The 15,552-nt window shown below is 42.6% G+C and overlaps 1 protein-coding gene across 1 annotated transcript in view; it reads left to right on the plus strand.

The window, feature by feature from the left end:
• Positions 1–15,552, plus strand: part of LOC137646509 (uncharacterized) — an 85,144-nt gene that overhangs the window by 46,072 nt on the left and 23,520 nt on the right. The window contains exons 3-5 of the mRNA XM_068379643.1: positions 522–740; positions 3,719–3,935; positions 14,141–14,287. Coding sequence (XP_068235744.1) covers positions 522–740; positions 3,719–3,935; positions 14,141–14,287 — 583 coding nt within the window. The remainder of the gene's footprint in view (positions 1–521; positions 741–3,718; positions 3,936–14,140; positions 14,288–15,552) is intronic.

The raw sequence follows: 15,552 nt of genomic DNA on the forward strand, positions 1-15,552 counted from the left end.
GCTAACTCTAATTTTAATTTGTTTGACAGAAATTTGTCATTATTAGATTCTTAATTCTTGATCTGGATATTAATCTTTGGCACAACATCAATGAGTTGTTTGTGGATGTAGCATTAGATCTTATATAATTCTAACCCTCCTTTGCATTCATATCATCCCAGACTATGCCAAGCCCTTGGGCTTTTAGTATTCTGCTCTGCCAATAATGATAGGGAACACTAAGCCTCCCTCCTCCCACCAGAATCATTCCCTATCAGGATTGGAGCACAATATATTGACAAAAGAAGCATAGCACATCTATCTTGGACCAGGTGGAAGTCTTTATTTAATACTTTTAGGAATGTGTATTGAGATGTCTCATGATGAAAGCGGCAGCTTTTGATTAATGTTTTTTTTGTGTGAACAAAAAACTTTTAGGAGAATTATGTTTGATAACCAAGCACATTACTCATTAGCCTTCAGGTTTCCTTGCCAGACCATGAACAGTACTTATACTTGAAAATAAATTTTCTTCCCATTAGGTTATTGCCACAGCAGTGTCTCGAAAAGTCAGCATTATTGATGTCGAAAGAGGAGACCCAGTATTGGCATACGATAACTGTGCCAGTCCAGGCGAAGGTCGTCAGCCTCTTGTGATGCATCCTGATATGCCCTATCTTGCAGCTTGTGCTACTGTTAATACAAAAGGAATCACGCTCATAGATCTCCGCATGCCATTGCCACTAGATTTCATATATGATGTAAGTAGAATAACTTCAACTGTTATAGTTAAAAAGAACACCATTATTTTTCAGAATCTTACCTGAAGGTAACATTGCTGATATCTTCAAAGCTTAAGCTTTTTTTTTTTTTTTTACCTTAACTCAAATAATTTTAATTTTCTCATCATCCTCTATACCTCCTGGCATCACCCAAAGTATAAACATTGAACAACTTAACCCTTTTACCCCCAAAGGACGTACTGGTACGTTTCACAAAAGCCATCCCTTTACCCCCATGGACGTACCGGTACGTCCTTGAAAAACAATGCTATAAAAAATTTTTTTTCATATTTTTGACAATTTTTTGAGAAAATTCAGGCATTTTCCAAGAGAATGAGACCATTCTGACCTCTCTGTGACAAAAATTAAGGCCGTTAGAGCAATTTAAAAAAAAATATACTGCAAAATGTGCCGGGAAAAAAATAACCCCTTGGGGGTTAAGGGTTGGAAATTTCCAAATAGCCTGGGGGTAAAAGGGTTAACTAGATCAAAACTGCACTCAGTAGTTTAGCACTATACCTAACTTATTCAATTTCATAATTCTTATTTGACCTATTGAATATGTAGAGCTTTTCAATCGTGCTATTACGTTAAATTTAATTTTCACGTATTGAGGCTATATGGGTTTTTTTACATGATTATTTTGTTATCAAGATGATTCTGGTATGTTTTGTTTTTCATGATGTAGTAGATCCCTAAGGTGATTACATTGATTTTAACTTACAGACTTTCAGAGAGAACCTGTGTTTGCAATTAAGGATTTTTTTTTAACTTCTGTATTGCGTATACGAAAGAGACCTCTCAGCTTACAACATTACATATTTGATGGGATGTAAGAGATCTTTTTTTCACTAGATACCAGTCAGTGGAAGGCATTGATGGCTTCTTTAGGGATAGCACCCTGTGCCAGATAAACCCAGACTTCTGGTCTTGTTTTCTGGTACTCTTTAAAGCTGGGAAGCTTGAACCATCGACTAATTTGTCAAACAAATCTGCCCTGGCCTAACCTTTCAAGCAGGCTTTTAACCCTTTTACCCCCAGGCTCTTTGGAAATTTCCAACCCTTAACCCCCAAGGGGTTATTTTTTTCCCAGCTTTTTGCAGTATATTTTTTTTATATTGCTCTAACAGCCTTAATTTTTGTCATAGAGAGGTCAGGTTGGTCTCATTCTCTTGGAAAATGCCTGAATTTTTTCAAAAAATTATCAAAAATATGAAAAAAAATTGTTATAGCATTTTTTTGTAAGGACGTACCGGTACGTCCATGGGGGTAAAGGGATGGGTTTTGTGAAACGTACCAGTACGTCCTTTTGGGGGTAAAAGGGTTAATGTAGACTTTGATTTGGACATTTCACCAAGTTTAGTCTTTTACCTTGTTCTGGATACTCGATAGTGTTCTGGATTTTCTGGCCAAATCAGACGACCCTTACTCCTTTTAAAAGAGCTTTTTCAGATGGCTGTATTTTTAAGAGCCTTAGCCATCAGAGAAAGAGTCTGTGAACTTGCAAGTTTCTGTGAAGAGAGTGAGTACCTTACCCTCACTATTGGCTTTCTTCTGATACTGAACCCTGGTCTTCTCCTTCTGGACAAAAATGGAAAGTCCCTTCAGCAGATATAGAAGTTTTATATATCACAGCTTTAGGACCTAGTTGTGGTAAACTGTGTTCATTGTCTTCCCTTCAGTCATATATGGAAAGATCCACATTATCAGATGGTAATCTGTTTAAAAATAAGCCAGGCCAACGCATTCCTTTATTCAGGGGCTATCCATGCTCTCATTCTCTCACCCATCAAAAAGGCTAATCTACCCATGATGTGAGAAAGGTTGCTTCTTCATTAACATTATCTTGCTTATACGCAATTTCAGGACATTCAGAGCTTTACTGGTTGGTCTGGGTATTAGGTGTTTTTAAGACACTACCTGAAACAAGTCCAAGCAGTTCATGATGTGTGTATGATGCTTGGCTCAATTTTTGCATCTATGGGGGTAAATCAGGTAAGAGAGAAGGATCCTCAACCTGGTCCCTCAGCAGAGGTGCCATGATGGTTATCTAGCTTCTTCAGTAATTTCCTCTCATTAGGCGAATTTGTTAACTTGTTAGTTGTTTCTTTTCTCTTAAGTAAACATGAATTTGACATTCTCTTGGTTATAGGTAACTTGAACCTCATGGTGTGTTACTAGTCTTTGGGATTACAGAATCTAACCTCAAGAAGGGGTTTTGACATAGGAAAAGCCTATTTATGTGAGGCATTGTGTAGTCCTCAAGACTCTTCCGTCTCCCTAGAGTTTTGAAGGGAAGTGGGAAATAACTGACATAATCCTGGGTTCAAAAGAAGGTTGCCTAGGTTTAATAGAGCCTGAACCCATGGTTTTTCCTCATAAGCAATGAATACATACCTGTTGATATACTGGCAGGGGATATTTTTTTTTTTGGTGTATAATATTGTATTGGATTCTCTGTTCAAGGCTCTACAGGAATGTGCTAGAGGACTAAATACAGTAGGTTTTTCTTGTCAAAACCCCTTTTTTTAAACAGAAAATCATGATTTTTTGGTTTCTTTATTATTTTCTACTTAAAGCATCCTGCAAAAACTTAATTTGTTCAGCTTTAAGATTATACCACACTGATAAGTATATCAGTAAAACTAGATTTGCTGTGACCAAAAAGAAAAAAACTAGTTGTAAGCTTTGGTGCTTAGTCAAAAGTGCATTTTACCAAAGATAGGTTTCACGTCCCCAGGAATTACATAACCAACTAATGTTGTGACTTATGTCACAGCTGATGTTATAATACTAGATAACATTAAATTAATGAACTGTAAATTTATTAGATATTTAATAAAAGAAAATTGTATATTAGTTTATTTACTTAGCAGGAAATATAGGTCTTATGTAATTGACGCTTCGTCATTTTAAATATGCAATGTGTCATTTAAGATATCTGATTTTTTTTTCAGATTCATGAAGACAGTATCAATGACATTTGCTTCTTGGATGGCTCCTGGCCCTGGGGATCGGGGAAGATGGTGCTTGTGTCAGGTTCTTCTGTGGGACAGATGAAAGTTAATAGTGTGGATGGACGTCCATTGTGCTCCTTCACTGCACCATCGCCTTTAACATGTATGGCCCCATCTCCTGAGGCATATAACAAAACAGTCTCTCAGGGTTACCCAAGTAAGTGCCATTGTGCTGCTTGGCTTTCATAGTTATGTTACAAGATTTTTAGAAATTAAATTCTTAGACTACATAAACTGTTAAGATACAAAAAGTCAAATAGTATTATTGAAATCTTCTTTTCCATCAATATCCCTATATTAAGGGGTCAGCTGCCTGACATGCCCTCTGCAATGCATTCTATGAAAGGCATCCTCTTCCACCAAACCTCTTCTCTCCCATTTAATTCACTGCCTCCCTCTTTATTTTCTTCCCCTAACATGTTCCTCCCAAGTCATCCTCACCTTCTTCCCATCATCCTTCCCCAACGTGCCTACACCATCTCAGTTGTGACACTCTTATCACCTCTGTAATCTTTACTTCATCTGCCATTCTTCTTATTTCATAATTTTCCAACCTCTCAACAAGTAATAGTCCCCTAATCCACCTTGACATTCTCATCTCTGTTCTCTCAAGCTTTGCTCTCTCTTTTTGTCTTAGAGCCCAAATTTCTGATCCATACCTTAACACTGGTCTTACTACTGTGCTATAGATCTTGAATTTTAGCTTGATTGGCATTTGCTTATCACATACCACTTCTCCCTCGACTTACTCCAGGCTGCTTTTATCCTATTCTCAACTTCAGCCTCACATTGTCCCTCCTGACTCTTAGTAGATCCCAAGTATCTAGATTGTTCCACCTGTTTTATAACCGAGGCTCTACTTTCATGAAAAGCTATCCTGTCCGTACCTTCCTTACTGCTCACCATAGTTTTAGTTTTATCCACATTTATTCTCAAGCCACTCCTTTCCAAAGTATCTTGCCACTCTAGAACCCTTCTCTGTAACTCTTCCTCATTTTCAGCAGTAATCACCAAATAATCTGCATATAGCAACTCCCACAACTCTTTATCTCTGATCTCTACACTTAATACATCCATGACCACCACTAATAAAAACTAGCTTAATTCTGAATCCTGGTGTAATCCAACGCTAACTTCAAAGGCTTCAGTTTCCCCAACAGCTGTTGTTATGTCATTGTTCTTTTCTACATCATCTCTTCCATTCTAACCAACTTCTCTGGGACTTTCCTCTTCCTCAAGCATCAAAGCATCGCTTCTCTTGGTATTCTTATCATAAGCCTTCTCTAGATCTACAAATACAGAAGAACTTCTGGTTTCCATCTCGTCTCTTTTCCTGTAGTTTCCTTACTGTAAAGGTAGCATAGTAGCATTCCTACTTAGTATTTGTTCCGTAACTGAAATACAAACCACGCTATTTGATAGGGTATTAATTTCGGCGTAGCTGAAATGACGAGCCATTAAAATTTAACAAGGGTTTACTACCCACACTGCTAGTTAGCAGGGGGTTGGGGAGTGTAGCTTGCTACCCCCCCCCCCTCTCACACACCTGTGCTTGAACTCACTTTGCTCTCGGCTCGGATGGTAGTCGGACATGTCCGCTGTCATCCTCGCCGCTCTTGGCAGCCATTAATGCTTTTTTTGCTTTCTCTTTTTGACAGTTTTGTGTGTGAAGTTGGCCTCTGCTATTATGCGCACCTGCCCTGGATTACCCGACTGCCCCTGTGGAACGTTCATGTCGGCGGTCGAGACAGACCCTCACGCCCTTTGCCCTACCTGTAGAGGTGAACGGTGTGATAGTGATAATAAGTGTACTGAGTGCAGGGAGTGGTCTACCTCCCAGTGGGAGAGGTTTTCACGGCGACGGAAGAAGAAGTCCAAACGGGATATTTCGCCTTCAAAGGTTTCTTTGAAAGGAGAAAAACCCAAGGCCTCTTCTTCCGTTGCTCAAACCTCCTCCGAAGCTCCCACTCGGTCAGTCTCTTTCGAGAGACTGTCGAGTGGTAGCGTAGACTGTGGTACTGTTTCCTGAACTCGTGGTTCGAGAGATGGGGTTGCCTCCCCTAGCGAGGCAGCTCCACCTCTCCCCCCAGGGGAGGATTTGCCTCTAACCCATCTTTTTCAGCTTTGGTCTTCCTTGGGGCTCGAGGGTTCGCCCCCAAGGAAGCATTACTTGACTACATCCGATTGGGTGCCGCTGTCAAGCAATCGCTGCCTCCGACAGAGGTTGATCCTCTGTCGATTGTCGACGTTGTGGTGTCAGAGGTATCCAATGCGGTATCTCCTACTACCTCTGCCTCTTCAAACTGCACAGTAGCTGAAGGCTTAGTTTCTCCCGTTCCTGTTCAATGAACGAGGGAGAAACTAAGTCCAACAGTCTCTCCTGCTGGTGTTTCTCTCCCTCGGGGGAGTTCACTTACAGAGACTCCTCTTCGGAGGACAGCAGAAGGTCAGCTTGCTGATCCGACGGCCCCTAGAGGGCGTATTCGTCGCAAGGCTCGCCTTCCTTTTCGCCAGAGAGGCCTTCCTTCACCTACGGTGAGGAAGCGCCTCTTTGGTTCTACATCTTCGTTGCAGTCCCCCGCAGAGGAGCTTCACCAGCGATCACCGACTGTTCCTGTTTTGGTCCTGGACCTCTCAGCGGATCGTTCGCGATCTCCTTCGTTGGAAGGTCGTCCTTTCAAAGGACACGTCGACCTTCCACCCGTCAGACCTGGCGACCTGTCGTCACCGTTCCTGAGTGCTGATGCGCGCTACGCGCCGACGAAACCTGACCTTCACGCTCGTCAGGCATCATCTAACCCTAATACAGGTAGTCGCCGACTTACGACCAAGATAAGGACCAAGAGATGAGTCGAAAGTCGAGTTCGCCGTATGTCGAACGAGAAAAGTGAAGTTTCCGTAGATTTATTTTGATACGTTATGATTCGGCAATAATCTGGATCGTATTTTGTCAATATTTTCGTACTTTCTATCATTATTCCATTTTCTTGTTTCATAGGATATCATATGCTCTATAAATGCATTTTTGTATTCTATTTATCAATTTTGGAAGCATTTTATAATTGAGTACTGAAAATTTTGTTTACCTTTGGTTATGATCAGCTGATCTGAAAGTGCCGCTACCTACCGTATCAAAATATGGCGTACATACGTATGGCATATTTTTTTTATCATTTCTTAACTTATTAAAAATATCTTCATGATGAATATTACATCAACGCCAATATGTTACAGGAAATCAGTTTCCATACAGTTCGTCTAATGATTAGGTATAATGCGAAATCGTTGTAGCTCTTTACCAAAGTCCTCTACAAGACCAAGGACGGAGCCAACTAGTCACTCGGAGAACGTCCGCGACTCTCCCCAAGAAGAGCCTTTGGGGACAGGAGACTTTGCTGCAAGTCCAACATCAGGAGGGGAAGAGCAAGAGTCAGAGCATGCGTTTTGGCAAGTTCTGACTCTAATGAGGGCTCTCAGTGGGTTTGCCGACCCAGAGATCCCTCCTCGTGAGGGCAAGGACACGGTCTTGGACCGCGTATTCGGTACTCAGAAACCATCTAAGGTCAGTGCAGCTCTGCCCTGGTCTCAGGGGGTTAAGAGTACCAGGGACAAGATCGCTGTACAGCTCTCCGAGTTGTCCGCCTCCAACCATTCCAGTGCCGGCAACAAGCTCCTCCCACCTCCTCGCGTATAGTAGAGGAGGTACTTTGAGATCTTGGAGGAGCCTTGTTTAGCTCTTCCTCTCCACCATTTGTTGGAAGAGCTTACCAGGGGAGTCCCTCTTGAGAGACACTCCAACCGGCAGGTCTCGTTCTCGGCAACCGAGATCCTTAACCAGGTGAAGGTGGCGAAGTGTGCTATGCAAGCTACTTCGTGGCTGGACATCTGGTTAGGGACCTTAGGTATAGTGATACGCTCTGAGGATTTTTCCAAAGAACGTATCAGGAAAGCTATGGAGACATTCCTTCTCTCGGGCACTCGCACGATCGAGTTTCTGGCCCACCAAGTCTCTAACTTGTGGGCAAACACCATCCTGAAACGTCGGGATGCGGTGGTTGAGAGATTCCATCAGAAGGTCCCTAGCACCGAGATCAATAGGCTCAGGCATTCTTCTTTAGGAGGAATGATCCTGTTTGAGCCTAAGGATGTGGAACAGGCTGCTGAGAGGTGGGGGAAGTCTCATCAGGACTCCCTCATTCATAGGGCTTTAACATCTAAGCCCTATAAGCCTCCAGTACCCCAGCAGTCCCGTCCGAGCCATCGACAGCAGCAAAGACAGTGGTGTCTAAGTCCTTTCCTGTCAAGGATAGGAAAGGCAAAAAGTCCTCCAGGGGAGGTAAGAATCCTAGAGGGAGCAGCCAAAGCCGCAAACGCTAGAATTGGCAGTCCCCCTGCATGTCCACCAATGGGGGGATGCCTATAAAGTTGCTCAGACAGGTGGCAGCAACTCTGGGCCAATTCCTGGATGATTTCTGTAATCAGTCAGGGATATCGCGTCCCGTTCACAGTATCTCTACCTCCTCTGACGACGAATCCAGTGTCATTGAGCTCCCTTGCCATGGGATCAGCAAGGGGGCAAGCCCTTCGGGCAGAAGTCCAGACCCTGTTGAAGAAGGACGCTCTCCAAGAGGTCCTCGGCGCGTCTCCAGGCTTCTTCAGTCGACTCTCTCTTGTAAAGAAGGCGTCTGGAGGCTGGAGACCAGTCATCAACCTTTCAGCTCTGAACAAGTTTGTCAAACAAACTCCGTTCAGCATGGAGACGGCAGACACGGTCAGACTAGCAGTGAGACCGCAAGACTTCATGTGTACACTGGATCTAAAGGACGCGTACTTCCAGATCCCAGTCCATCCGTCTTCAAGGAAGTACTTAAGATTCAGCCTAGACAACAAAGAGTACCAGTTCAAGGTGCTGTGCTTCGGTCTCTCCACAGCACCACAGGTTTTCACCAGTGTTCACCCTAATATCTTGTGGGCACACAGGATTGGCATCCGTCTCCTTCGTTATCTGGACGACTGGCTAATCCTAACAGACTCTGTTTCATCCCTTCTTCAACACCGAGACAAACTTCTGAGACTTTGCCAGGATATGGGGATACTGGTAAATCTCGAGAAGTCCTCACTGCTTCCCACTCAAAGACTGGTATATCTAGGCATGGTTTTAGACACCAATTTCCACAAAGGCTTCCCATTAGACGACAGGATAGCAAGGCTGAGGAAGGTCGCAAGCCCTTTTCTCAGACGAGAAGAGCTTCCAGCCCAATCGTGGTTACGTCTCCTCGGTCACCTTTCATCATTGGCTCATCTAGTTCCCAACGGTCGCCTCAGGATGAGATCCTCCAGTGGCGACTCAAGTCCCAGTGGAATCAAGGTTACGATTCCCCGGACGTCCTGATCCCTATCGGACCTGCGGAACTGACGGACCTCCAGTGGTGGGTGGCAGACGAGAACCTACGAAAAGGAGTGAACCTTCTCGTCCTCCCCCCGGATTTGATGCTGTTTTTGGACGCTTCAAAGAAAGGGTGGGGGGCCCACGTAGTGCACCACATGACCTCAGACCTGTGATCAGAGTCAGAAAAGTATCTCCATATAAATCTCTTAGAGATGAAGGCCGTCTTCCTGGCCCTTCAACAGTTCCAACAATACCTGGCGGGTCACTCTGTGGTGGTGATGAGCGACAACACCACAGTAGTGTCTTACATCAACAAACAAGGAGGTACTTTTTCGCAGCAGCTATCCCATCTAGCAGTAGAGATACTGAGATGGGCCGAAATCCACTCGACACTGCTATCGGCACGCTTCATTCCAGGCAAAAGGAATGTGCTCGCCGACAATCTGAGCAGAGTGTCTCAGATAGTGAGTACCGAGTGGTCTTTGGATTATCTAGTAGCCAACAAAGTCCTGACTTTGTGGGGTTCTCCGACGGAAAAGTCTAGACTTCTTCGTCTTCCTTTTAGGTTGGGGACCCACATCTGGGGAAGACTTCCTCTTTGGAGAGATGTCCCAATTCTTGAGAAGGTTCCTATTCTCCGTGATGGCTTTCTCGACTACCTCTTTGACTACTTCGTTCGGAAAGAGGTTTTTACTCCAGATGTTAGAAGATATCAGCTTCCTGGGTTCATGTTTCACTGTTGCAGCAGCGAACACGAACTCTCTACAGGCTCTCCTAGCCTTCATGAAAGCATACAGGTTCTTTACTAAGGTGGCCATATGCATTTTGGCCAGGACCATGAGCATATCTGGGGTACTTCGTTGACCTGCACACATCTCTGCAGTTTTGTAGGGATAAAGAGGCCGCAAGTCTCCCCTTCGTCTCTTGTTCCTTGCACAAGAGAAAGTCAAAAAGTTTAGGGAGATTCTCGCTAAACTGTCATCCAGCGATGTCCGCGTCCAGTTTCCATACTGAGAAGGTTAGGTGGACTTCCTTCCATTCCTTCTCCTGCATGGGCAAGGCTAGCGACAAGAGGTCTGCACTCCTCAAGTGCAGGGCATGGTTTGCCTGCCTCCACTGCCTTGGCAACAGATTTAAATGCCTTCCATGTAAAGGGGAATGCTATTGAAGCAGTAGCAAGAAAGGTAGGGTGTTTCTTGCTCAAGGCGGACACTTTCGACACCGAATAGCCCGCCTTTCTCAGGCTACTTGACAAGAGAGCCTGTGCCTTATCATGGTCGAGAACCATGACTTCCTTTGGTTCTGTCTCCTCTTTTGACATTGGTTCATGCTTCAGTCAAATGAAGCAATCAGGGAAAGCGTTAAAGCTTGGCCAAAACAGGATGTCATCTAAGGGGACAGCTCCCATCTTCTCTGAGATGTAGAGTTTGCTGTTCAAAATCGGCATAAGCTCCGCATACTTCCAGGGATTGGTTTTGGAGCGGGTCGGGAGGTCTTGGCCTCTGGGTCGCTTGAATGACCCTCGGGAGACGATAAGTGGAGCTTCACGGAGCTCTCTCTTGAATTTCGCTTCCCTTGTTTCGCCTCGTTTGCGAATGTTCTCCATTAAATCCGTAAGATGGGCCAGTGCCTGGCTCATGTTGTCCAATGGAGGGGTAGAAGGTGAAGACGTCGGGGGTAACGGCTCCGGGGCCGACACAGACGGAAGGACTTCCGTCTCGACATTATCATCTTCTTCCAGAGGTAGAGTAGACTCCTCCTTGGGATGATCCTTTAATAGATCCTTTTCAGTGTCCATAGACACTTCCGACATCCTTACCTTCTGGTGGATGTCCATACTTTGCAACGCCTCCCTGACATCTGTCTCGATGGCAATCTGGACGCAGGGAAGTGCGAGTCGTGCTTGGGGCACAACCATTTTACTCCCCACTTTCGGGAACAGTAAGCTACACATCCTATCGTTAGGTAAGTATGGTCCCGGAGAGTTCTTCTGGAACCTTCTTACCCACTTGCGCAGCTCTTTACGTGCCGCATCCCTAGACTCCAATGACTTGGGGTCGTCAAAACCTTCAGTCACCAAGGTCCGGCAGATATTGCAGACTTGGGGGTCCCAATATTGCAGGGATTCGGTAATAATGGTGCAGGGGGCATGAGACCTGCATGCTTTATGACCGTAGAAGTACTTACTCCTATGATTGCAGAAGATCGCATCGCATTTCATCTGGGGTTCCTCCTGTAAAGAAAGGTAAATAAAATGAGTATACGATTGTTTATCTCACATGATAAACAGATATGCAATTATTCATATTTTGATTATTATTGCTTTGGATAGTAAGCTAGAAAGAAATAGGGAGAAACACATACTTGTGTATCTCTCCCAGCCAATTGCTGTAACCTCCCCCCAATATTAAAGATAAAGAGTTTCCCTTATCAGGGCAACCCGAAAGAGAAGGGTTCTAACCCCCTAGGGATAGAAAAGTGTACACTGCCACTGACCCTTCTAATTATTTAATATTGTGGGGTAAGTATTAACTGATTTCCACTCAGAGTATTGAAGGAATTCTCTTCTTTCAATATAGGGTTGGTCTCTCTTCTTTCAATATAGGGTTGGTCTCAGCAAAAGACTGTACAAGGGTACACAAGGTTTGTTAGAAATTAACTACTGTATAATAAATACTATAGTTTTCTGTTTGCAGTATATTGTAAATATACTGGCTACTGTATAATCATATACTGTAGTTCAGCCGGTGCGTTGCCAGCATGGCTAGCACCTGGCGGCACAGTCCGGCACATGTCGGCGGGACTAGAATTTATAAAAGACATATTTGTGTATCCCTCCCAACCAATTGCTGTGACCTCCCCTTCCAATATTAAGACTATAGTTTCCTGATCAGGGAAAACTCAAAAGAGAAGGGTTCTAACCTCTAGGGATAAAAAAGTGTACTACCACTGACCCTTCTAAACTATTTAATACAGTAGGGTAAATTGTGAACTGATTTCTAATCAGAGTATTGAAGGAATTCCATTCTTTCAATATAGGATTGGTCTCAGCAAAAGACTACAAGGACACACACATTATGTTGGAAAATAACTACTGTATAAAATATACAATAGTTTTCTATCTGCAGTATATACTATACTGCAAATATACTGGCTACTGTATAACCCTATACTGTAGTTCAGCCGGTATGTTGCCAACAGGGCTAGTACCTGGCGGCACTAGCTGACAGAGAGAGAAAAAACATGGAGTGAAGGGCTGCCTTATTAAAATGTATGTTTACACTAAATAAGGATGTAAGTATATAATATTACTGTCTTCCTCCAGAAAGAAGGTTCAAATGGAAGGGGAGAATGCATCATTCAAGCTTCCATCCAGCCACAAGATCCGTTGTCGGCATTGCCAGTCTCAGGACTGTGGATGGCAGTCCAAGGGAGGACTGAAGAACCTTCAGCGGCAGAAGGGTCTCCCACCGGCAGCCGTCATAGCCGGCACAACCTTCCCGGATCCTTGTGTCCATAAGGGAAAGACTGAGTGGCTAAACAGCTGCTTATGTAGGGGCCCGGCCGGCCTCGCAACCCAGCCGGCAAGCGGTGAGATTGCAGGACGGCGAAAGAAGCTATAGAATGCATAATAAATCCTCACAAAATCGATCAAAACGTTAGATCAACAGGGAACACCACCATGTGAACTCGCTACAAAAATAGGAATAACCAAGATGGCGCCATCTAGATACTCAATAGTAGTATGGGAGGAAGGGTAACATTGATAACGGCTCCCCTTCTATTTTAGCCACTCTTCCCCCTCGAGGCGAAAACGCTATTCGGGGTTAAGATTGCTATGTGTCGTATCAAGATATACGCCCCCTGATTTATACGATATCCTTAAGAGAAACTTTAAGGATATTCGCGCCAGGAGTTAGAATTCTGGAGACCTAAAGGTAAAATTCTCTGGGAATATCACTGTAGTCAAATATCCCTTAAGAAGCTACTTATAGGAACCTTCCATCAGGACGACAGCTTGAGCCCAAAAATAAGCGTAAACAAAACAATAGCTGCCATTTTTTATTGTCCTTTTTGGCGTGTTTAGGAAACATATGATATAAAATCTGTTTAGGAAACATATGATATAAAATTGCCTTCATTTTGATAATTTTGGATTTTCAATTATACAACAAAAGCTAGTCTATACAGTGATGGTTTTGCTATTCACCAGCTGTCTTATACAATAGATATGACAAACTTATTAAAATTTGTCCGTAGTTTATTAATCCATAGTTTAGTTCATGTTATAACGGGAAATATACGGTATTTACACCCATCCTGGTTGTAATTTTAACCTTTTTCATGTTATTAGAACTTTAAAGTATATTAAATGCTTGATTTATAACAATTTAATATTATAAGAAATAAAGTGTAGTACATAGAAAGTATTGGAAATGGGTAGTAAACAGGTTTGAATAGTTACTGGTTGCCATGGTCCTAATGGAATTATTGCTGTTAGTTGTGTGCTTCGAAATATGCGATTTTCCATTCATGGGGGTTCATTGATAGACCAAATTCTCGCATAATTCGGGACCCTACTCTACTACGGAATCATCATAGGGAGGATGTTTCTGCAACAAATTGCTCCAACAATAAGTGAAGCATTAGGTTTAGATGTGGGCGTATGCAATCTCGGCTTCTCAATAATAGAGGGTGTGTCTGAGATTGTTTTGCAATCTATGAAATGATGGATTAGTATGGAACAAAAAGTTTTACAGTTTTTGAAATTTATAATCTCAGGAGATTTATGATGTTTTCATAACAGCTTTCCATTTTTAGCAACATGCCTTTTCTATTTTGTGAACAGGTATACAATACCATAGAAACTTGTAATATGATTTTATTTTTTATTTTATTACTTTGTTATTAATGTGATAAGAGTAAGATGATTTCTTATCCATGAGTAGCTATCACATATTTACTAATTTCAGGTGTCATGATGGCTAGTACTGGGGAAGGTCTTGTGTGTTGGTGTGTTGGAGAACGGCCTTGGAAGTGGGAGAGTCAGCCAGTTAGTCCAAACAGAGTGACTCGAATGAGATATTCACACAGTGGAGGCTTGCTTTATACTGCCCAAGGTATTTTCTTATCCACGTGCAGCCAAAGTTCAATAAATAGGATACTTTCAAAGGAAGATAGAAATCCTTATTTTAGAATACAGTACCTACAGATTGTGAAAGTTGTGACAGGTTAGTTAGCTATTTAGGATACTAACTTTATTTTCAGTAGATTGTTCTAGTTGTCAGTAGAAATTGTGTTACCATTGAACAGATGGTATTAGATATGCACTGGTCAGAGACAACAAGCATTGAATACATCCTAGAATACTATAGTCCATTTCTTTTAACGATGCATATTTGCACCGACTCGCAGCGGTGCCCTTTTAGCTCGGAAAAGTTTCCTGATCGCTGATTGGTTGGACAAGATAATTCTAACCAATCAGCGATCAGGAAACTTTTCCAAGCTAAAAGGGCACCGCCGCGAGTCGGTGCAAATATGCATCGCTAAAAGAAATGGACTATAGTGAAGGATAGAGCTATCAATTCAATCATAGATATAACTATTTAAAAAGTATTAAAGTTTTGCCAATATCTGATGTAGATGTACTGTAATAATAGGTATCTGTGACTATGCGAAGCGTAATTTAAGTACTGTAGTGGTGAAGTGAAAGTATCAAGCAGGACAGAAAGATAGCAGTGAAGTATTACAGCTGCTATAGGTAAGAACTATGGTTATTAAACAGAAAGAAGCTTTAATCCTAATTATCTACATACTGAACAGTAACAATGATCAGTATGGGTAATAATAAAGGCGAATGACAGAATTGTCTGGGATTGGAAGACAATATCTTGGTGACTTAGACCGTTTGACAGTTTTCATTGCACTGAAGGTTAGTATGATAAGTGAAAAAAAAAGCTAGTAAAGGTGCAGCATGCAATGTACTAGAAAATTATGAGTGTTATGGTTATTGATTTCCTTTGTGGAATCGCCCTTAAAGACATTGTTACCTCCGCCAACAAAGCTGGAATGAGGTTAAGTTTTACTTCCTGTTTGCATGTGTGTTTGTTTGTGAACAGCCTCCTGGTCACAATTTTAATTGTAGAGTAATGAAACTTATAGGGAATAACTGTTATGTAAAAGGCTGGAATTGATTAAAATTTGGTAGGTCAACGTCAAAGGTCAAGGTTACGGTCAAGCAAAATGTCCAATTCACGTCACGTAATCAACTATTAGTTTGGAGATCATTGTCACAGAGACTTCAAACTGGGTTCATATTTGAGTGTATGAAAATCCATGCCAATTAATACATGTTGAGGTCAAGGTCAAGGTCGAGAAATAAGCT

The sequence above is a fragment of the Palaemon carinicauda genome, chromosome 1, assembly GCF_036898095.1.
Source record: "Palaemon carinicauda isolate YSFRI2023 chromosome 1, ASM3689809v2, whole genome shotgun sequence".
NCBI classification, from domain to species: domain Eukaryota; kingdom Metazoa; phylum Arthropoda; class Malacostraca; order Decapoda; family Palaemonidae; genus Palaemon; species Palaemon carinicauda.